This window comes from Theropithecus gelada, chromosome 4, assembly GCF_003255815.1.
Source record: "Theropithecus gelada isolate Dixy chromosome 4, Tgel_1.0, whole genome shotgun sequence".
NCBI classification, from domain to species: Eukaryota; Metazoa; Chordata; class Mammalia; order Primates; family Cercopithecidae; genus Theropithecus; species Theropithecus gelada.
In genome coordinates, this window is record NC_037671.1 from 1974925 (window position 1) to 1999449 (window position 24525).

The 24525-nt window shown below is 43.8% G+C and overlaps 1 protein-coding gene and 1 pseudogene across 2 annotated transcripts; one reads left to right on the plus strand and one right to left on the minus strand.

Moving 5' to 3' along the window:
* Nucleotides 1–1378: 1378 nt before the first annotated feature.
* LOC112622199 (nucleoside diphosphate kinase A-like) lies at nt 1379–2110 on the minus strand. 2 transcript variants are annotated; one of them, XM_025381475.1, is made up of 2 exons: nt 1796–2106; nt 1662–1682 (listed from the first exon to the last, which is right to left on the minus strand). In XM_025381475.1, exons 1-2 carry the CDS (start codon nt 2021–2023, stop codon nt 1662–1664), a joined length of 249 nt encoding a protein of 82 aa, XP_025237260.1. In that variant the 5' UTR covers nt 2024–2106. The 2 variants fall into 2 exon arrangements, with proteins under 2 accessions (XP_025237258.1, XP_025237260.1); XM_025381473.1 differs by having other exon boundaries at nt 1379–2110.
* Nucleotides 2111–12801: 10691 nt separating this feature from the next.
* Nucleotides 12802–16633, plus strand: LOC112622183 (annotated as a pseudogene).
* Nucleotides 16634–24525: the final 7892 nt, after the last annotated feature.

Genomic DNA, 24525 nt, shown 5'->3' on the forward strand with positions numbered 1-24525 from the left:
CCCCCACAGCAGCTTTGGGTACCACAGGGCGATTTTCTCTCAGACCTTGTTCTCTGCCTCACACTCAGTGTCTTTGGAGGTCTGATTTCAGCCTTTCTGCGTCTCTTGGCTTCTACCTGGGTCAGAAGCTTAAGTCCTCAGAGACCTGGAGCCTCTCAACCTAGGCTGCGTTATCCAGATTCTAGACCTTTCCAAGGAATAGGAACATTATCCCAGATTCCTGTGATAATTATTCCTATGATAAATCCCAGGCTGGTGTCTGGGTTTTGCGCTCTCTCCCCGACCCCAGGTGTCCTGTCCATTCTCAGGGTAGTCACATGGGCGCGGAGTGCAAAGTGTCTGAATTTTCTGACTCTTCCCCTCAGACCCCCCAAAGACACACGTGATCAACCACCCCATCTGACCCTGAGGTGCTGGGCCCTGGGCTTCTACCCTGTGGAGATCACACTGACCTGGGTGTGGGACGGGGAGGACCAAACTGATAGTGAATGAGTCTCATGAGATCTGATGGGGTTTTTCTGTTTGTTTTGTTTTGTTTTTTTCTGAGAGGGACTCTCGCTCTGTTGCCAGGCTGGAGTGCCGTGGTGCAGTCTTGGCTTACTGCAACCTCCGCCTCCTGGGTTCAAGCGATTCTCTTGCCTCAGCCTCCCGAGTAGCTGGGACTACAGTCATGTACCACCACGCCCAGCTAATTTTTGTATTTTTAGTACAGACGGGGTTTCACCGTGTTGGCCAAGATGGTCTCGATATGTTGACCTCGTGATCCCCCTGCCTCAGCCTCCCAAAGTGGTGGAATTACAGACGTGAGCCACCGCGCCCAAATGAGACCTGATGGTTTTTTAAAAAATGGAGTTTTCCTGCACGAGCTCTCTCCTTGCCTGCTGCCATCCAGGCAAGATGTGACTTGCTCCTCCTTGCCTTCCACCACGATTGTGAGGCCTCCCCAGCCATGTGGAACTGTTAACTCCGTTAAACCTCTTTCTTTTGTAAATTGCCCTATCTCGAGTATGTCTTTACCAGCAGTGTGAAAACAGGCTAATACACAAGTGAAACATATTATACATTTTAATCGATTAAAGACTAGTAGGCAGCATTCACCATGAGCTGATACAAGAGCCCGTGGGCCTTGAGGGAATATTTGCTGGTAGTCAACTACAAACGGTTAGTCTGACATCCCCTCTTCCTATTTAGATGCCCTTTATTTCTTTCATTTTGCCAAGACAAAGAGAAGGCAGCTTTGTCTTGTGCTGGGTTTCAAGGGGAATGCTTCCCCCATTTAGTATGATGTTGGCTGTTGGTTTGTCATAGATGGCTCTTATTATTTTGAGGTATGTTCCTTCAATACCTAGTTTATTTTATTTTATTTTATTTTTAAACATTGGGAGGAAGCATTTTAATCAGATGGTAGGGGATGGTAACACTGTATAGGGAGCACTCAGCTCCAAGAGCTTCCTTCCAAAGTATGACGAAGTTCCTTTAAATAACTAGATTTCCTGCAGCCTGGTCCTCTGCCCATGGGAAGGAGGGGAAATGGATGTGAAAAGCATTGTGGCCTGCCCTCCTGTCATTCATAGATCCAGTTCTGAACACAGCTCGTGTAATCTACCAGTTCCTCAGGGTGAAACCACAAGCTGATCTCGTTCTCTGCACTCTCCACGGAATCACTGCCATGTATAATGTTCCTGCCAACTTGTATGCAGAAGTCTCCACGGATGGTCCCAGGCTTGGAGTCCACAGGGTTGGTCTCCCCGAGCATGACTCGGCCTGTCTTCACCACATTCAGCCCCTCCCAGACCATGGCAACTAGGGGCCCTGAGTGCATGTATTTCACCAGGCCAACAAAGAATGGACGGTCCTTCAGGTCAATGTAGTGTTCCTTGAGAAGGTCTTCAGAAGCTTGCATGGATTTCAGACCAACAAGGCGGAATCCTTTCTGCTCAAAACGCTTGATAATCTCTCCGACAAGACCCCGCTGGACCCCATCTGGTTTGATCGCAATGAAGGTACGCTCACAGTTGGCCATGGTCCCTTCCAGTTGCTTAGGTTTGAACTCCTGCTGCAGCTGCCAGGACCCAAAACGCTCCAGGGACCCACGTGGTTCACAGCACTTGCTATTGAGTGTTTTTAACATAAAGGAATGTTGAATTTTATCAAAAGGCTTTTCTGGATCTATTAAGATAATCATGTGATTTTTGTCTTTAGTTCTATGTATGTGATGAATCACACTTAATTGATTTGCATGTGTTGAGTCAATCTTGCATCCTGGATATGAAACCTACTTGACATGGTGGATTAGCTTTTTGATGGGCTGCTGGATTTGGTTTGCAAGTACTTTGTTGAGGATTATTGCATCAATGTTCATCAAACATATTGACCTGAAGTTTTGGTTTTTTGTTTTGTCTCTGCCAGGTTTTGGTATCAGGATGATGCTGGCCTCATAGAATGAGTTGGGGAGCTCCTCCTCTTGTATTTTTTTGGAATAGTTTCAGTAGGAATGGTACCAGCTCTTCTTTGTCCATCTGGTAGAATTCAGTTGTGAATCCATCAGGTTCAGGACTGTTTTTGGTTGGTAGGCTATGTATTACAGATTGAGTTTTGGAGCTCATTATTGGTTCTTGCAAGGAATCAATTTCTTCCTGGTTCAGTCTTGGGAGGGTGTATGTTTCCAGGAATTTATCTCCTAGGTTTTCTAGCTTGTGTGCATACAGGTGTTCATAGTAGCTTCTGACGGTTATTTTTATTTCTGCAGAGTCAGTGGTAACATCTCTTTTGTCATTTCTAATTGTGCTTATTGGGATCGCCTCTCTTCCTTATTAGTCTAGCTAGCAGCCTATCCTATTAATTTTTTCAAAAAACCATCTCCTGAATTCGTTGATCTATTGAGTATTTTTTTGTGTCTTGATTTCCTTCAGAACTTAACTCATTCTTAACATTTCACAGCCCACTTTCAGTTAATAATGTACTAGTTCACATAAATATAGAAATCTTGCAACCATTTATCTTCTATATAGATGACGTCCATCTTTTATACTAAAAATATATGTAATATATTTACATAGATTATAAGCCCCATAAGAAAGGCTTCTTATTTTACCTTTAAACAGTTCTATATATATAAAGTAAGATTAAATCGGGGGAGGGGGGAGCAAGATAGCCTTTTGCACTTAATATCTACCATTTCTGACATCTTAATCTTTTCTGATAATTTCATTTTCCACTTGGTATCATTTGTTTTTAGCCTGAAAAATTGTCTTTACCAATTTTTATTGTATAGATCTGGTGACAGATTCTCTTAATTTTCTTTTACCTGAAATATCTCCTTATTTTGCCTTTATCTTGAAGGACATCTGTGCTGGATATAGAATCCTTAGTTGACCTTTTTTTTTCTTCCAGCATTTTAAAGATGTTATTCTACTTTGTTTCTCTGGTTTCTGATGAGAAATCATTGGTCAGGACGAGAGAAATAGAGAAACGAAAACTGAGAAAATAACATGGTAGACCTAAAACCTATCATATCAATAATGACAAAAGCTTGTATAAATCAACACTCCAATTAAGGGCAGAGATTCTGTGACTGAATTAAAGAAAAAAATAACCCAATCATATGCTCTTTTCAAGACATGAACTTTCTTTCTTTCTTTTTTAATTTAACGTTTATTTTTAGTTCAGGGTACATGTGCAGGTTTTTTACATAGGTAAATTTGTATCATGGGAGTTTGTCATGTAGTTTCTGTGCCCATTAGTACCCACCCAGGTATTAAGCCTAGCATCCATTCATTATTTTTCTTGATCCTCTCCCTCCTTCCACCCTCTACCTTCAAGTAGGCCTCAGTGTGTGTTGTTCTCCTCTATGTGTCCATATGTTCTCATCATTTAGCTCCCACTCATAACTGAGAATATGTGGCAATCGGTTTTCTGTTCCCGTATTAGTTAGCAAAGGATAATGCCCTCTAGCTCCATCCATGTTCCTGCAAAGTACATGATCTCATTTTTTTTTTTGTGGCGGCATAGCGTTCCACAGTACATATGTGCCAGATTTTCTTTAGCCAGTCTACCGTTGATGGGCATTTAGGTTGATTCCATGTCTTTGCTATCGTGACTGCTGCTGCAATGAACACACATCTGCATGTTAAACATGCAGTTTCAATATGAAGACACAGATAAATAAAAATTGATGGAAAAAGCAGTGCCATACAAAGAGTAAGCATGGGGGATTGAAATGGTTATTTTACTACCAGTAAAAGACTTTCAAATAATACATATTACCAGAGAGAAAAAGAGGCACTTCATAAATGAAAGGGTAAATTCAACAGAAAGACATGCAACCAGAAATGGGTCCAATAGCAAGTCTTCAGAGTTCATGAAGAAAAATTAACAAAAATAGAGAAGTGAAGAATTCTACAAACATGATTATAGATTTCAAAGCTTTCTTTGAGCTATAAATATAACTAAGAAAAATTTAGCAAAGACATAGAAAATTGAAAAGCATTAACAAGCACCCAGACTTAATTTATTTATATACATATGCACATCAATGAAAAATACATATTATCTCAAGTATGAATGATATATTTACCAGGAGAAACAGTATTTCAGGCCACAAAACAATAAATTTGAAAACATTCAAATCATACAGAATTTATTTTCTGATCATAATGGAAATACATTAGAAATCTCTAACAATAAGATGATCCTGTGGGACTGAATGCTTTTGTCATCCTTAAACTCAGAATTGAAACCTAATCTCTAATGTGATGGTGTTTGGAGGTAGATCCATTAGGAAGTGATCATGCAATGAAGGCAAAAACCCTCAATGAGATGAATGCCCTTGTAAAAGGCACCCCAGAGAGCTCCTTGCCCCTTCCACCATGTGAGGACACCAAGAAAAGAAAACATCCATGAATCAGGAAGCAGCCCTTACCATACACTGACTCTTCCCAGGCCTTGATCTTTGACTTCCCAGCCTCCAGAACTGTGAAAAATAGATTTCTGTTGTTTGCAAGCCATATAGACTATGGTATTCTGTTATAACTGCCCAGATTGACTAAGACAGATGATCATGAAAATACCAAGTGTTGGAAATTAACATCAAAATTCTGAATGACAATTTATTCAAAGAGGAAATCACTAGAGAAATTAGAAAGTCTTCTGTATTCTGAAGGATAATGAAACACAACATATCAAATGTATGAGATGCAGCTGAAGTAGTACTAGAGAAAAAATCGATATCCTTAAATGTCTATATTAAGAAAGAAGGTAGGTCTCAAATTAGTAAATTAGTTTCTGCTATAAGAAACAAAGAAGAACAAATTAAACCAAAGAATGCAGAAGGAAGAAAATAATAATAGAAAAAATGAAGCAGAAAGGTAGAATTTTAGTGAACTCAAATATTGGTTCTATGGGGAAAAATCAGTGCACTGTATAAATTTCTAGCTAGACTGATCAAGACAAAAAGATGCACATTAACAATGTCAAGAAAAAATGAACATCAGTGCACATTCTCTAGATCTCAAAAATACTGATAATCTCATGTCAGTAAGTTTGACAAGCAAATGAAATGAACAATTTCCTTGAGAGAGAAAACTTACGAAAACTGACCTGAGAAGAGATAGAAAATGTGGCCAGTCATATACTGATTGTAAAAATTGAATTTGTAATCAAAATCCTCATTATGGGAAACTCCAGGTCCAGAAGGCTTCACTGATGAATTGTATCAAATAATTTAGAAATAACATGAATTTTACACATACCTTTTAGAAATTAAAGGAGGCAACAATTTTCAATTTATGAAGTGAGCTGTACTAGTCCGTTTTCATGCTGCTGATAAAGACATACTGGAGACTGGGAAGAAAAAAGTTTAATTGGACTTACAATTCTACATGGCTGGGGAGGCCTCAGAATCATGGCAGGAGGTGAAAGGCATTTTTTACATAGTGGCAAGAGGAAATGAGGAAGATGCAAAAGCAGAAACCTTGATAAAACCATCAGATCAGCCGGGCAAGGTGGCTCACGCCTGTAGTCCCAGCACTTTGGGAGGCCGAGGTGGGTGGATCACCTGAGGTCAGGAGTTTGAGACCAGCCTGACCAAGATGGTGAAACCGTGTCTCTACTAAAAATACAAAAGAATTAGCTGGACTTGGTGGAGGGCACCTGTAATCCCAGCTACTCATAAGGCTGAGGAAGAAGAATCACTTGAACCCGGGAGGTGGGTGTTGCAGTGAGCTGAGACCACGCCATTGTACTCCAGCCTGGGGGAAAGAGCAAAACAAACCATCAGATCTTGTGAACCTTATTCAATACCACAAGAACAGTATAGGGGAAACAACCCCCACGATTCAAATTATCTCCCACTGGGTCCCTCCTACAACAAGTAAGAATTATGGGAGTACAATTCAAGATGAGATTTGGGTGGGGACACAGAGCCCAATCATATCATTCTGCTCCTGGCCCCTCCAAATCTCATGTCCTTACATTTCAAAACCAATCATGTCTTCCCAACAATCCCCCAAAGTGTTTCCTCATTTCAGCATTAACCCAAAAGTCCACCATCCAAAGTCTCATCTGAGACAAGGCAAGTCTCTTCTGCTTATGAGCCTGTAAAATCAAAAGCAAGCTAGTTACTTCCTAGATACAGTGGGGGTATAGGTATTGGGTAAATACAGGTATGCCAAATGAAGGAAGTGGCCAAAACAAAGGAGTTACAGGGCCGATACAAGTCCTAAATCCAGTGGGGCAGTCAAATTCTAAAGCTCCAAGATGATCTTTGACTCCATGTCTCACATCCAGGTCATGCTGATGCAAAAGGTAGGTCCCCATATCTTGAGCAGCTCTGCCCCTGTGGCTTTGCAGGGTACATACTCCCTCCCAGCTGCTTTTACAGTCTGGCGTTGAGTGTGACTTTTCCAGGTGCACAGTGCAAGCTGTTGGTGGATCTACCATTCTGGGGTTTGGAGCATCGTGGCCCTCTTCTCACAGCTCCACTAGGCAGTAAAACTCTGTGTGGGGGCTCCAGCCCCACATTTCCCCCCCACACTGCCCTAGCAGAGGTTCTCCACGAAGGCCCTGCCCTGCAGCAAAGTTTTGCCTAGGCATCCTAGCATTTCCATACATCTTCTGAAATCGAGATGTAAGTTCCCAAACCTCCATTCTTGACTGCTGTGCACCTGCAGGCTCAAAACCAAGTGGAAGCTATCAAGGCTTAAAGCTTGCACCCTCTGGAACCGTAGGCCAAGCTGTACCTTGGCCGCTTTTAGCAACAGTGGGAGCCTCTGGGACGCAGGGCACTGAGTCCCTAAGCAACACACAGCATGGGGACTCTGGGCCTGGACTATGAAACCATTTGTTCCTCCTATGCTTCTGGATCTGTGATGGGAGGGGCTACCATGAAGACCTATGGCATGCCCTGGAGACATTTTCCCCATTGTCTTGGGGAATCAACGTTTGGCTCCTTGTTACTTAATGCAAATTTCTGCAGCCAGCTTGAGTTTCTCTTCAAAAAATGGGTTTTTCTTTCTACTGCATCGTCAGGCTGCAAATTTTCTGAACTTTTATGCTGTTTCCCTTTTAAAATGGAATGCTTTTAACAGCACCCAAGTCACCTTTTAAATGCTTTGCTGCTTAGAAATTTTATCCACCAGATACCCTAAATCATCTTTCTCAAGTTCAAAGTTCCACAAATCTCTAGGGCAAGGGCAAAATGCCACCAGTCTCTTTGCTAAAATGTAACAAGAGTCACCTTTGCTCCAGCTCCCAACAAGTTCCTGATCTCCATCTGAGACCACCTCAGCCTGGACCTTATTGTTCATATCACTATCGGCATTTTTGTCAAAGCCATTCAACAAGTCTCTAGGAGGTTTCAAACTTTCCCACATTTTCCTGTCTTGTTCTGAGCCCTCCAAACTGTTCCAACCTCTGCCTAATACCCAGTTCCAAAGTCGATTCCACATTTTCGGGTATCTTTTCAGTAGCGCCCCACTCTACTGGTACTAATTTACTGTATTAGTCCGTTTTCACGCTGCTGATAAATACCCAAGACTGAGAAGAAAAAGAGGTTTAATTGTACTTTAGAATTCCACATGGTTGGGGAGGCCTCAGAATCATGGCGGGAGGTGAAAGGCACTTCTTAACGTGGCAGTAACAAGAGAAAATGAGGAAGATGCAAAAGCGGAAACCCCTGATAAAACCATCAGATCTCATGAGACTTATTCACCACGAGAACAGTATGGGGGAAACCGACCCCATGATTCAGATTATCTCCCACTGGGTCCCTCCCACAACACGTGGGAATTATGGGAGTACAATTTAAGATAAGATTTGTCTGGGGACATAGAGCCAAACCATATCACCAGCATTATCCATATAAAAATCCCAGACAAGGCCGGGCGCGGTGGCTCAAGCCTGTAATCCCAGCACTTTGGGAGGCCGAGACGGGCGGATCACGAGGTCAGAAGATCGAGACCATCCTGGCTGACACGGTGAAACCCCGTCTCTACTAAAAAATACAAAAAACTAGCCGGGCGAGGTGGTGGGCGCCTGTAGTCCCAGCTACTCGGGAGGCTGAGGCAGGAGAATGGCGTGAACCCGGGAGGCGGAGCTTGCAGTGAGCTGAGATCTGGCCACTGCACACCAGCCTGGGCCACAGAGCGAGACTCCGTCTCAAAAAAAAAAAAAAAATCCCAGATAAGAACATCATGAGAAAAAGAATCAAGAACAAATATTTCTCTTGAATACAGACTCACAATTCTATATAAAATGTTATCCAATTAAGATATACATAAAATGAATAATATGCCATGCCACATTGGTTTTTTTCATGGGAAAGTAAGGTTGGTTTAACATCTGAAAATTAAGCAATACAATTCACCTAATAGAACAAATGTTGCATAATTATTATAGTTGATGCAGAAAAAGCACTTACAAAATCAAGACTTTCATGACAAAATATCTCAGGAAACTAAAAATCGAAAGCAATATCTTCAATGTGGTTAAGAACATCCACGAAAAGTTTACAGCTACTCTCATATTCAATTATGAAAGGCCGGATGCTTACTTCCTAAGATCAGCAACAAAGCAAAGATGTGGCTCTCCTCATTTTTGTTTAAAACACCTTATGAGCATCCTAACCAGTGCAATATGGCAAGAAAATGAAATAAAAGACCAATAAAAGGGCCAGGTGTGGTGCCTCATGCCTGTAATCCCAGCACTTTGGGAGGCCAAGGTGGGAGGATCACTTTAGTTTAGGAGTTAGAGACTAGCTTGAGCAACATAGTGGACCCCTGTCTTTACTAACTACAAAGAATTTTTAAAAGAAAAAAATTAGGAAAGGAAGGAATCTTTCTCAGCTTAATTACATATGTAGAAAACAACAAGGAATTCTGAAAAACTCTCTGGAATTAATAATTAAATTTGCAAAATTGTTCACAAAAGCTACGTAATAGATCTCTTAGACAAACATGACAAGTTAGCAATGATACTAATCATCAAAGAAGTGCAAGTTAAAACCACTGTGAGAAACCACACATCACCTAGAATAAGTAAAGTTAAAAAGACATAATTCTAAATACTGGTAAGAATATGGAAAAAATAAAAATCTCTTATATTGTTGGTAGGAACGCAAAAATAAAGTTGCAGTCAATTTGTAAAATAATATGGCAATTTCTTAAAACAGCTACCCATCCATTTATCGTATCACCCAACAATTCCACAAATATTTATTTATCCAAAGGAAATGAAAGTGTAAGGCCATGCAAAGACTTGTAGTCAGTTATTGATAGTGGCTTCATTAATAACAGACCCTAACCGGAAATAACCCACATGTTTATCAGCTGGAGAATAGACAAACCAATGAATAAACTGGAATTCCAACAATACTCAGCAGCTACTCAGCAACAAAAATGAATGAAATATTATTACTCTTAACTACATGGAAAGATCTCAAATACTGTTATGCCAAGGGAGAGACTAAACAAAGGACTACATAACATATGATTGCACGTCCATGAAATTCTAGAAATTTCATTATTACAGTAACAGCAGAGCAGTGGTTGACTGAAGGGAAGCAGGTGAGGGTAGGAGGCAAGGATTAACTAGAAAGGGGCATGAGCAAAGTTTTTAGGGAAAAGAAACTGTTCTCTATCTGGGCAATGTGGTAGTTACGTGACTATAAATAATTACCAATATTCATAAAACATTGCAGCTAAAACTGGTGAGTTTTATTATACATAAATGCCCCAATAAGGGGAAAAAAAAAAAAAAGTGGGGAAGAAGGCAAAAATGAAGACACTTTTCCATCATCAAAAATCAAAAAATTCATTTCCTAGGGGTCTTGTACTACATATAATTTTGAAGGAAGTTCTTCAGGCTGAAGGGAAATGATACTAGATGGTGACCTAGGTATATAGAAAGGAACAATTAACAACAGAAATTATGCACATACACAGATCACATACACACTCATTTTCTTAATGACTTAATGTGAATGCTTAAAGTATTACTGTATTATTGAGTTTATAAAGTATATTGGTAATATATACAACAATAGTAACATAATGGTAGGTTAAATGAAACTACACTGTTACAAGTGTCCTTTATTTTGCTGGATGCAGCTGCTTAATATTAGTGAACTTCACTGTGAAAAGTCAAGGAATTGGGTTTCAGTTCTTACAACAATAAAAAATTAGTGTAAAGAAATATAGCTAAAAGCCACTAGGAGAATTAAAACCATAAACTAACAAACGTTTACTTAACACATAAGAAAGTAGGAAAGGAGGAATAGAAACCAAAAAAATGAGACAAATTGAAAACATATAGCAAAGTGGTAGACCAAAACCCAGCCATTTTAAGTGAGAAATGACATGACCTGAGTTACATTAGCAGGACTGCTGAGCACTGTGGGGAGAACAGACATGGGCAGGAAGTGAGGGACAGTGTTAGTGCCACAATTCAGGAGTGACAGGGTGGCAGGGACTAAGGGGAGAGGAGGGTGTGAGGGATGAGAGGGGCAGAGAGAATGGCTGGAGAAGCAGGAGGTGAGGAAAAGGACCAAAGGGAAAGAATTCTAAAGCAGTGGAAGATCCTAGCAGGGGGTTCTTTGCATTCGGTATTTAACTTTTTTTTTTTTTTTTTTTAATTCTTTTTTTTTGAGACGGAGTCTCGCTCTGTCGCCCAGGCTGGAGTGCAGTGGCCGGATCTCCGCTCACTGCAAGCTCCGCCTCCCGGGTTTACGCCATTCTCCTGCCTCAGCCTCCCGAGTAGCTGGGACTACAGACGCCCGCCACCTCGCCCGGCTAGTTTTTTGTATTTTTTAGTAGAGACGGGGTTTCACCGTGTTAGCCAGGATGGTCTCGATCTCCTGACCTCGTGATCCGCCCGTCTCGGCCTCCCAAAGTGCTGGGATTACAGGCTTGAGCCACCGCGCCCGGCCTGCATTCGGTATTTAATACATTTTGTGGGATTGCCAAAAACTAATGACCTCCTCATGATTAAAAACATAAGAGTAAAAATATACCAAGTATGCAAATAAAATATGTACACTGCTTAGATGTGCATAATTCATAAAAACAAGCAGTGCTTAAGCATTGATGACAGGCATTTTGACTTCAGTGCAATTTTGAGGCTCCTTGTTACAATATGCAGTAACAAATCCTGCTTCTTTGTATTGAGATGTCCTGGACTCGCACAGGGAAACTCGGGCTATGGAATGAAGATAATTTTAAATGCAACAACCCAGAGTCATGGATCCACAGTCTAGGAAAGTAAACTTAGAAGCTTTGTGACTCGAATTGCAGTGCTGTTTGGATACACTTATATATGAAGCAAGCAAAATTAGGTCTTTTACAGATTAGAATCCTGATCATTCAGGGGTTAGATTGTGCTAACCACTGTATTAATAAACAAACAAAAACCTGGTCACTATGAGAATCTATATCTTGTGCCTTCAGCCACAACTTCACCAGGTTTAAAGAGAAAACCCCTTTCTCTGGCCGGGCGCGGTGGCTCAAGCCTGTAATCCCAGCACTTTGGGAGGCCGAGACGGGCGGATCACGAGGTCAGGAGATCGAGACCATCCTGGCGAACATGGTGAAACCCCGTCTCTACTAAAAAATACAAAAAACTAGCCGGGCGAGTGGCGGGCGCCTGTAGTCCCAGCTACTCGGGAGGCTGAGGCAGGAGAATGGCGTAAACCCGGGAGGCGGAGCTTGCAGTGAGCTGAGATCCGGCCACTGCACTCCAGCCTGGGTGACAGAGCGAGACTCCGTCTCAAAAAAAAAAAAAGAAAACCCCTTTCTCTACACCGCCATTCCCAGGGCGAGCTCACTCTCTGGCATCAAAGTTCCCTGGGGTGAGTTTTCTTCTAGGGTAACCCAACGGGAGAGGTAAGGAGTGGGAAGTCCAGTTCAGGGATGAGGATTTCAGGATGAGTGAATGGGAAGGGGCTGGGCCCAGCCTGAGGGTTCTCTCCCCGGTTTCCACAGACAGATCCTTGACCAGGACTCAGGCAGACAGTATGACAAAGAGGCTGGTGTAGGAAAAGAGGGATCAGGACAAAGTCCCAGGTCTCAGGCGTGGCTCTCTGGGTCTCAGACCCGGAGGGTGATGACTGCACTGGGGAGGCACAGGGTTGGGGATTGTCCACTCCCCTGAGTTTCTGTTCTCCCAACCTTTTTCCTGGATACTTGTGCTGTGATCCCACTTCTCCCATTGGGTTCCGGGTTTTTAGAGAAGCCAATCAGTGTCGCCGCGATCCCGGCACTAGTGTACCCGCGCACCCACCGGGACTCAGATACTCCCCAGGCGCGGAGGATGCGGGTCATGGCGCCCCGAACCCTCCTCCAGCTGCTCTCGGGGGCCCTGACCGAGACCTGGGCCGGTGAGTGCGGGGGCTGGAGGGAAAGGGCCTCTGCAGGGAGGAGTGAGGGGCCCTCCCGGCGGGGGCTCAGGACCGGGAAGCCGCGGCGGCAGAAGAGTCGGGTGGGTCTCAGCCCCTCCTCGCGCCCAGGCTCCCACTCCATGAGGTATTTCAGCACCGCCGTGTCCTGGCCCGGCCGCGGGGAGCCCCGCTTCATCTCCGTGGGCTACGTAGACGACACGCAGTTCGTGCGGTTCGACAGCGACGCGGTGAGTCGGAGGATGGAGCCGCGGGCGCCGTGGGTGGAGCAGGAGGGGCTGGAGTATTGGGACCGGAAGACACGGAACGCCAAGGGACACGCACAGATTTCCCGAGAGAACCTGCGGACCCTGCTCGGCTACTACAACCAGAGCGAGGCCGGTGAGTGGCCCCAGCTCGGGGCGCAGGTCACGATCCCTCCCCATCCCCCACGGACGGCCCAGATCCCCCAGAGTCTCTGGGTCTGAGATCCACCCCGAGGCTGCGGGACCTGGCCAGACCCTCGACCAGGGAAGAAACTCGGGCGCCTTTACCCGGTTTAATTTCCAGTTTAGGCCAAAATCCTTGCGGGTTGGTCGGGGCGGGAGCGGGGCTGGGTGTTCAGGGCTGACCGCGGGGGCGGGGCCATGGTTCTCACACCATTCAGAGGATGCATGGCTGCTACGTGGGGCCCGACGGGCGCCGCCTCCGCGGGTATGAATAGTTCGCTTGCGATGGCAAGGATTACATCGCCCTGAACGAGCGATGGCAAGGATTACATCGCCCTGAACGAGGACCTGCGCTCCTGGACCGCCGCGAACACAGCGGCTCAGATCTCCCCATGCAAGTGGGAAGCGGACAAATACTCAGAGCAGGCTGGGGCCTACCTGAGGGCGAGGGCGAGTGCATGGAGTGGCTCCGCAGACACCTGGAGAGCAGGAAGGAGACGCTGCAGCACTCGGATACCAGGGGCCACGGGGCGCCTCCCTCGTCTCCTGTATATCTCCCAGGCTGGCGTGCCACCAGGAGGGTAGGAAAATGGGACCAACACTAGAAAATCGCCCTCCCTCTGGTCCTGAATGGAAAGAATCATGGGTTTCCAGATCCTGTACCAGAGAGTGACTCTGAGAGCCCACCCTGCTCTCCGGGGCAATTAAGGGATGAAGTTCCTGAGGAAATGGAGGGGAGGACAGTCCCTGGAATACTGATCCGTGGTCGCTTTTGACCCCTACAGCAGCCTTGGGCACCAGGACTTTTCCTCTCAGGCCTTGTTCTCTCTCACACACTCAGTGTGTCTGTGGCTCCGATTCCAGCTCTTCTGAGTCCCTCGGCCTCCACTCAGGTCAGGACCAGAAGTCCCTGCTTCCCCGTCAGAGACTCGAACTTTCCAAGGAATAGGAGATTATCCCAGATTCCTGTGTCCAGGCTGGTGTCTGGGTTCTGTGCTCCCTTCCCCACCCCAGGTGTCCTGTCCATTCTCAGGATGGTCACATGAGTGCTGCTGGAGTGTCCCATGAGGAATGCAAAGTGCCTGAATTTTCTGACTCTTCCCCTCAGATCCCCCAAAGGCACACGTGACCCAGCACCCCGTCTCTGACCACAAGGCCACCCTGAGGTGTTGATCCCTAGGCTTCTACCTTGCGGAGATCACACTGACCTGGCAGCAGGATGGGGAGGACCAGACTTAGGACATGGAGTTTGTGGAGACCAGGCCTGCAGGGTATGGAACCTTCCAGAAGTGGGTGGCTGTAGTGGTGCCTTCTGGAAAGGGGCAGAGATACACGTGCTATGTGCAACATGAGGGCTGCCAGAGCCCCTCACTCTGAGGTAGGGTAAGGAGGGGCATAAGTTATCTCTTCTCAGGGAAAGCAGGAGACCTTCAGCAGGGTCAGGGCTGAGGCCTGGGGGTCAGAACCCCTCACCTTCCTCTCCTTTCCCAGAGCCGTCTTCCCAGCCCACCATCCCCATCGTGGGCATCGTTGCTGGCCTGGTTCTCCTTGGAGCTCTGGTCACCGGAGCTGTGGTCGCTGCTGTAATGTGGAGGAAGAAAAGCTCAGGTAGGGAAGGAGTGAGGGGTGGGGTTTGAGTTTTCTTGTTCCACTGTGGGTTTCAAGCCACAGGTAGAATTATGACTTGCTTCATCACTTGGAAACACCATCCACACACAGGCCAACCCAGCCTGGAGCCCTGCCTGCCAGCACTTGCTCTTTTGTGAAGCACATGTGAAAATGAAGGACAAATTTATCACCTTGATGATTGTGGTGATGGGGACCTCCCAGCAGTCACAGGTCACAGGGGAAGATCCCTACTGAGGACAGACCTCAGGAGGACAGTTGGTCCAGTCCCCACACCTGCTTTCCTCATGTTTTCTGATCCTGCCCTGGGTCTGCAGTCACAGTTCTGGAAATTTTCCTGGGGTCCACGATTTGCTGTTTCCTTAAGGACCTTGTGCCCTGTGTCCTCCCTGACCTTTCACAGGTTGTGTTTTTCTCATAGATGCAACAAGAGGGAGCTATGCTCAGGCTGCCTGTTAGTATGGGGGATTAGAGGGCTGCTCCCTGAGATCACTGGGACAGTGTAAACAAGATTCCTCCTTTAGCCACATCTCCTATGGGCTCTGACCAGTTCCTATTTTTGTTCTACCCCAGGCAGCAACTGTGCCCAGGACTCTGATGCGTCTCATGAGACTTGTAAAGATGAGACGCTGGGGGGCCTGAAGTGGGTCAGGGTGAGGCAGAGGGGACATGACTCTGTTGAGGGGTTCTCTGGATTTGGACATCTCAAGCATGTGGTAGGCTGTTCAGAGTGTCACCAGGTACAGTGACTGCCCTGGATTTGTTTATGATTTCTTCTGTAGCTTGAGACAACTGCCTTCAGTGGGACTGAGATACAAAATTTCTTCAAGTCCTTCCTCTGACACACACCATTGTAATTTCAAGAGCTCCTGACTTCTATATCTGCACCTGACATGTGAATATATCTATGTTTCTGTGTTTCAGTTATCATCATGTGAGGAAATGGGCGACTGCTCCACCACTGCCACCAGAACCAACACCCCACACTGACCTGTGCTTTCTTCCTCAGTCAAGTTTCTTGTTTCAGCAGAGGTGAGGCTGGGACATTCCTCTTCAAGTCTTAACTTTTAAGTTTCACTGAGCTGCAACTTATTTCTCTATTCAAAATAAGAACCTGGATATGAATTTTTCAAATTCTTGCCATGAGGTTGGGTTGATGGTTTAATGAAAGGAGAGCAAGGCTCTTAAAACCTGACAGCCTTCCAGAATCCATTTTTGCTGTGATGGGCCTGTTGTAGATGGAGACAGGAGAGAGGGTTGTGAGGAGCTGAGTGTGGACAGCCTATGCTCAGTTGGTGCTCAGTACATCATGGAATTTGATGTGATCATTCGTTGGGTTGGTCATCTTTACTGCTCCATTGTTTGTGTGACTCCAGTAGAACCTTATTTCACCAGAACCTGTGATCACAGGGACACAGATGTTGCCTGGGCCTTGTCCTGTCTCCAGGACTGTGGACAGCGAGGGCTTCATGTGGCTGGGTCAGGCTATGGTATGGCCCTAATATTTTGTATCATTATTTTTGGTTTCTTTGTTTCCGTGGAGGACTATGCCTATTCCTGTTCTGGTGTCTGAGTTCTGATCTCTTTCTCCCCTGGGTGTCCCTCATCTCTGACAGCAGCAGGAGTCATTTTTCCTGTCATTGTCCCCACAAGGTGGAAGGCAGCCACTGCATACAGAAGTCTGTGGTATTAAGAGATGAATTTTCAAGCCCATGCAGCTTTTACCCTATTTCCAGTTTCCAATCCTATTTCTTTCTTGGATTGTATTTTCTATCTTTTCCCCCAACCTTTTTAAAAGAACTAGATTCTGAAATTAGCAGACAGGAGTAATGCCACAAGCGCTCATCTTAGGTAACTTTCTAGAGGAACTCCTCTTCTGCTCAGCTCTCCTACCCACTCTCCCTTTCCTGAGTGTAGTAATCCTAGCACTGGCTCTAATGCAAACTCGTGGATTTATAGAGCAGTCTAACTTAGATTTATATTTGTTTGGAAATTGGGATTCATAGTCTTAAGACTGTTCTTTCCTAAGGGGGAAATATAATTGCATGCTGCAGTGTGCAGAGGGATTGGTGTGGGAGGAGGGATGCAGGGAGGGAGGGAGGACACACAAGCAGCACCTCTGAGAAAAGCATAGGCGACCTCGATGTCAGCGTGAGAGGGCCTTGTGCTGTAGCTGCCGTGAAACAGCATTTGGCCTGAGGCTGTTTAATAAAGATATTGCCTTTAGAATAGCGAGGTGCTCTACAGCAGTCATTCATTCAGCCAGCCTTTGTTGTCTGCCAGACATGTGACAGAATGTTTTTGCATCTGGCGAAAGTCATTGAAGTAAAATCGGAAAAATCTCTAGCCTTGTGGAGCATGTGTTGCAGTGGGAAGAGGCAGACAGTACATACACTCTAATATATGCAGAGTAAATGAGGAAAGTAGAAGGTGGCAAGTGATGTGGAACAGGTGATCAGAGTGTGGGTTGTGGGACAGAGAAGGTAGCTATTGTGCCGGGGTGGTCAGCGTGGGCCTCGTTGGGAAGGTGACCTTTGATGAAATATTTGAAGGACATAAAGGAATTCGTTATGAGGGTATCTGGAGGAAGTTTTTTCTAGGGAGTAGGAACCTTCGGTGCCAGTGTACCAGGGCAGGATCATGTCTGTGTGTTCTGGGAAGAACAAGGGACTGGGTATGGCTGAGATAAGGTCACTGAGATAAGGTCAGGGGTTTGGTCAGATCATGTGGGTTTAGGGCTGGAGTATGTGGGAAGGATTTTGACTTTGAATGAGATAGTTTTAAGCAGAATAAAGACATGCCACAACTTCTTTTTTAAAAGGATCCCTCTAGCTGCTGTGCTGAGAACAGAATCCAAAGGCCAGAGATGAGCAAGGCAGGTGGGGAGACTGGAGGAAATGAGTGCAGTATTTCAGGCTGGAGATTTTGGTTACTTAACTGGGTGTGAGCAGTGGAAATATTGGGAAGTGACTGGATTCTCACTATTTCCAATCACTTTATACAGCATTTTCTAATGGACTAAATCTGGGGTATGAGAAAGAAGAGCAAAGGATACCAAAAATGTCAGCCTGTATGACTAAAAAGAGTTGCCATCAGCCGAGAATGAGAAGACTAGCAGGAGCATATGAGAGGAGGGGACATCGCAGGCAGTCACTGTGGGAGATGTGGGATCTGAGATGCCGCTGAGAAATACCAGTGAGGTAGTCGAGTTGGCAGTTGGACAGATGAATCTAGAGACATTTAGGAGAAACAGACTTAGGAGATGATGTCATACAAAAGTTATTTAAAGCCTTAAGTCTGGATGACATCTCCAAAGGAGTGATTGGCTATAGAAGAGAACAGGAACAAGGACTGAACACTAAGCCTCCGTTGCTAAAGGATCTGATCAGACAACACACCTAGATCAGACTGCACAGTCCTGACCCCACGTCTAGAAGGTACATAGACCAGGGAGTTCCAGACTTTCCTGTACAGAGGAATCACCTGGACATCACCTTAAGTCTCAGCTGATCTGGAATCGAGTATGAGATTTCCTACTTATAAAATGTTGCTGTTGGCACTGATGCTGCTGGTCTTCAGATCCCACTTTTGGTGGCAAGAACACAGACCAGGATTCCTAGGCTGTGCATCAGCCTCGCCTGTGGGCTTGTTAAAAAGCAATTTCTGGACTCCGTGCCCAACATTCTGACACAGGGGACCTGTGGAGAGGCCTGAGTGTTCTGTAACAAGCCCACAGCAAACCTGGTGCTCAGCCACATTTGATATCACTGAGATCAGTAGTTGGAGGATGCCCAGGATGGGGAGGGGTCTCAGATCCACATTTAAGTATTGCTTTCTTCTGTTTTTTATTTTTTATTTTTTATTTTTAAGGAGGATGTGTTTCTTTAATTATAAGACAGGATGCTGAGAAATAAATGTCATTTTCCCTACCATGGGGTATGGCCAGATAGAAGATTTAGGAAGTGGCTCACAGCTCAGCATGATAAAAAAATAGCTGAATGCTGCTCTCTGAAACTACTCCCCAGAATGATTTCACATTCATTCCTTAGAGCAAACAATTGCTTGCAAATTTCTCTAATTTAAACATAAAGGAGTGTACACATTGGTATTAGTATTCATTTTATTTTGGGGAAGGGCACTGAATTAGTCCGTTTTCACACTGCTGATAAAGACATACCCGAGACTGGGGGAAAAAAAGAGGTTTAATTGGACTTATAGTTACATATGGCTGAGAAGGCCTCAAAATCATGGCAGTAGGTGAAAGGCACTTCCTTTTTTTCTTTTTTCTTTTTCCTTTTTTTTTTTTTACATGGAGTCTCACTCTGTTGGCCCAGGCTGGAGTGCAGTGGCATGATCTCGGCTCACTGCGAGCTCCACCTCTCAGGTTCATGCCATTCTCCTGCCTCAGCCTCCTAGTAGCTGGGACTACAGGCACCTGCCACCACGCCCGGCTAATTTTTTGTATTTTTAGTAGAGACGGGGTTTCACCATGTTAGCCAGGGTGGTCTCGATCTCCTGACCTCGTGATCCGCCCACCTCGGCCTCCCAAAGTGCTGGGATTATAGGCATGAGCCACTGTGCCCGGCCAAAAGGCACTTCTTACATGGTAGTGGCAAGAGAAAATGAGGAAGAAGCAAAAGTGGAAGCCCCTGATGAACCCATTGGATCTCATGAGACTTACTCACTATCATGAGAATAGCATGGGAAAGACCGGCCCCGATGATTCAATTACCTCCCACAACACATGGGAATTCTGGGAGATACAATTCAAATTGAGATTTGGGTGGGGACACAGCCAAACCACATTAGGCACAAAACCAGGTTTGAGGCTACACAGCCAGGAACATAATCCACAGCCACCCTAATTCAGATCTCTCGTAGAAACCACTGCCCCTGCTCCTGGGCACAGATGCTACTACTTATACCTCTGATACCCTGGTGGTGGACACCGGGCCCTGTGGCGAGGACTGCTCTCACCGCTGCTCCTGAGAACTGCTTTACCATCTTTACCAAAATGTAGTCTTCACTGTCCCAGCCTCTCTGTGTCATCTCGTCCTGGTTAGAAGCCCACGTGTGGTCATCTAAATTATGCAGCCATAGCCTCTTGCAGTGTTTAGGTGCAATAATGTTGGAGAAAGTGAATTTTTCTCTTTTGTAGAAGGAGGTAGTCCTTGCTTTCTAATAAGACTCTTCAACTTAGAGAGTTCGGGTGCTGGAGGTAGAGGGGTGAGGGATGGAAAAACAATGACAAATTTCAATTCCTAGAATCATGATCTGAGCCTAGAACTTTATCTAGTACATTGCAGGAACCTGGGTTTGGTTAAGTGTATAATAAATGACATAGTTCAACTTATTCCCTTGATAGTATTTTGTTCTGTTGTTCTATCTGCACATGCTCCTAGGAAGAGTATCTATACATTCACCAGTTTTAATGTGCCTGTCCCACAAAACCCTAAAAAACCATCCTAATTTAGATGCCGTGCTGATAACCGTACTGTTTGTAGCAGACCCAGTGACATGGTATAAATGCTCATCTTTTGCTTGACTGTTACTAGTCTGGGATGAGATAAAATAGAGGTTTACTTGCATAGTTCACTCACAATTTTTATATGTATATTACTGTGGGTTGCTAACTAACAGTCCACAGACCAGTGCTAGCCCACAAACTATACTTTGAGAGTAGCATTGGTATAGATGTACTTGTATTCCAGCATCTACCTTTGTGTCAAATTAATAGCAGGAATTAATCAGTAGTGAATGGGGATTCCATTTCCAGTAATAGGGTGAACTAGGTGTTAAGGCTGCCTCTTCCACCAAAAAAACTAAAAAAGAGATGAAATGTGAAAATCACCCAAGAGTATAGAAATATAAAAAAGGGAATAATCTTTTTGGTCAAAATATAAATGTGGGCAGGATTTAGAAAAAGAGAAGTTGCTTTTATCTTGAGGGCATTTACCAAATCTTGAAAAATCTTAGCTTTGGTTTTCTCAGCTTCATATGGTATAATGCATAGGAAATAATTCTCAGAACTTGTTTGTGTAGGGAGTATACGAGGAGACACTTTCATGTACCCCATAAAATCTGGGAAACAAAAGATGTGTTTCCTCCGAGTAAGAAACGAAAATCTGTTTCATCCCCCAACACAAGAGTATTCTAAAGAAATTTGTCTTTGATCCAGCAAAAACTGTTTTTGAGAATTTATAACCACCAGCCAGCACTCCTGCAGATTTTTTGCCCAAACTAGCTTTACCATTTTGGGCCAAAATAACTTCAAAGCATGATTTTGATTAATAATTGTCCTGGATTAGCAGTGATTCATAAATTGGAAGAAGGAAACAAAAATCTCTATAGGAATGCATATTTAACCCATATGTCAAAGAATTTGCCCAAATAATTCTGCAAGGAAAAAGCTGCTCAGAGCATGAACTATATAAAGTACAATTGGAGAAAAGTCAGTCTGATTGAGAACTAGTGGAAACAATAGATAAGAGGTTCATAAAGCTTTGATATTTGAATTATGAAACAACGTAACCAGTATTACATTTAAAATAATTATGAGCTGGGCATGGTGGCTCACATCTGTAATCCCAGCACTTTGGGAGGCCGAGGCAGGTGGATCACCTGAGGTCAGGAGTTCGAGACCACCCTGACCAACATGGGGAAACCCCGTCTCTACTAAAAATACAAAATTAGCCGGGTGTGGTGGCTCACGTCCGTAATCCCAGCTACTTGGGAGGCTGAGGCAGGAGAATCACTTGGGAAGCAGAGGTTGCGGTGAGCTGAGATTGTACCACTGCACTCCAGCCTGGGCAACAAGAGCTAAACTCTGTCTCAAAATAATAATAATAATTATTATTATGACAAGTTTGAAAACGCCTACAGAATGTATTAACCTAAAAATGACCTGTTTTTCAAAAGAACTGAATTTAGTTTTTAGGAAGTAAAATTAACCTTGATTTTAAATTTTTAATTTAGTTGAATTAAAAATTTTAAAAATCATAGTCTATTGACTTTTGCTTTGGACCATGATGGAATAACAAGGACCAGATTTACTCTCATGCCTTAAGCACAACAAACTCAAAATAATATATGAGTGGCTATTTAGCTATGTACTCAGATACAAGACAGCAGGTATCCCAGAGACTGTGATCTCTGGGAGAAGGGGAATGGAAGAGGTAAGGTTTACAGTTGTCCACCTACCTTCCTGGACAGAGTTTCCGAGGCACAGTGCAGAGAGGCAGAGCCCTAACCAGGAGGTTCACTGAGGTGAGGAGACAGAGTTGTGAATCTGGAGACTCTAGGACATCCGGAATATGCAAGATGAAGGCACATGGAAAAGACAGCTGATGATAAAAAGCACTATAAGTCTGCAGGAGGTACCCCTCAAGTCTTCAGTTAATCAGCATATTGTATAAGGGAACTACCCAAGGACAGGGAAAGAATTATCCAAAATGACTTAAGAGAATAGTACCCAGTGATATACAGGGTTGGAAATAATGCCCGTTCCCACTAACCAGACTGGAAAACCTCATAATTTGTTGAGCATTGGATAGAGTATTCTGAAGGGTCTAATGTCAGCAGTGGTAAATAATTAGCCTTGGACTAAACACTTCTTGTTTTTTTGCTAACAGATATTAAAAGTAAGACCTAAAATGATCAAACAGCTCCTGAATAACTTAATTTGTCCCAGTAAAAATAAAAAGCTTGGCTGGGTGCGGTGGTTCATGCCTGTAATCCCAGCACTTTGGGAGGCCAAGGTGGGCAGATCACCTGAGGTCGGGAGTTCAAGACCAGCCTGACCAACATGGAGAAACCCCATCTCTACTAAAAATACAAAATTAACTGGGTATGGTGGCGCATGCCTATAATCCCAGCTACTCGGGAGGCTGAGGCAGGATAACTGCTTGAACCCGGGAGGCAGAGGTTGCAGTGAGCTGAGATCATGCCATTGTGCTCCAGTGTTGGCAACAAGAGCAAAACTCCATCTCAAAAAAAATAGATAAATAAAAGTAAAAATAAAAATAAAATAAAAAGTTCAAGAATACTTATAGAATGCAAAAATATCTGGCACCTAACCTGGTAAAGTCATAATGTCTGGCATTAAATAAAAACAATCACCAGGCATATAATAAAAACAAGAAAATACAACTCATAAGGCAGAGAAAACAATCAATCTAAAGTTACCTAGAACTGACATAGATGTTAGAATTAGCAGGCAATAACATAAAACAGTTATTGTAAATGTATTCTGTATGTTCAAAACATTACACAGAGACATGAAAGATATATAAAAGGTCAAAATCAAACTTCCAAAGATGAAAATGTCAGACATAAAATACACTGGATGTGAGATGAGATTAATGGTAAACTTTATGTTGTAGATTAAACAATGACTTTGAAGACATATAAATAGAAACTTCCTAGGCTGGGCGCGGTGGCTAAAGCCTGAAATCCTAGCACTTTGGGAGGCTGAGGTGGGTGGATCACTTGAGGTTAGGAGTTCAAGACCAGCCTGGCCAACATGGTGAAACCCCATCTCTACTAAAAAAAAAATACAAAAATTAGCCGGGCGTGGTGGTGGGTGCTTATAATCCCAGCTACTTGGGAGGCTGAGGCAGGAGAATTACTTGAACCTGGGGGGCGGACGTTGCAGTGAGTTGAGATCGTACCACTTCATTCCAGCCTGGACGAAAGAGTGAAACTCCATCAAAAAAAAAAAAAAAAGAAAAAGAAAAAGAAAAGAAAAGAAAAGAAATAGAAACTTTCCAAAATTACAAAAAAAGCAAGACAGTGGAGGAAATAGAAGTATAAAGTAAAACGTTTCTGTATCTTTCTGAAATTAAATTAGTAGAAATCTTAGTTTCTGATAAGACAAAATGTATATGGTAAGTCCTACAGCAACTACTAAAAAACTGATAATGAAAAATCAATAAAGGAAGTAATGTATTACAGTAGGAGGTATCCACTTAACACATGCATAATCAGTAAAGATGTAAAAGAGGAACAAATAAGCATGAGATGCATAGAAAAGAAAAAGTAAAATTGCAGACAAAATCAACCGTATCAATGTTAAACCATATCAATCAACATTAAATGGAAATGGAATGTACAATCCAATCAAAAGGCAAAGATTGTTACACCAGTTAAAAAGAATGAGGTTAAACTATATGCGTCTACAGCAGACGTACTTGAGATTCAAGTTACAAATAAGTTAAAATTTTAAAGGTGAAAAAAAGATATGTCAACAGAAACCATGAAAAAGCTAAAGAGCCACAGTAATATCAGATAAGATAGTCTTTATAAAATGCAAGTAGAGATACACAGGGACTTGTAATGATAAATGTGTCAATCCATCAGAAAAAAATAACAATTATAAATGCACCTAATAACAGAGCACCAAAATAGATGAGCCCCCAACTGACAAATGAAGAGAAAAATACACAATACAACAATAGTTGGGGACTTCAATACTACATTTTTTTGATTGTTTGTTTGTTTAATGAGAGAGGGTCTCACTCTGTCACCCAGGCTGGAGTGCAGTGGTATGGTCATAGTTCATTGCAGCCTCGATCTCCTGGGCTCAAG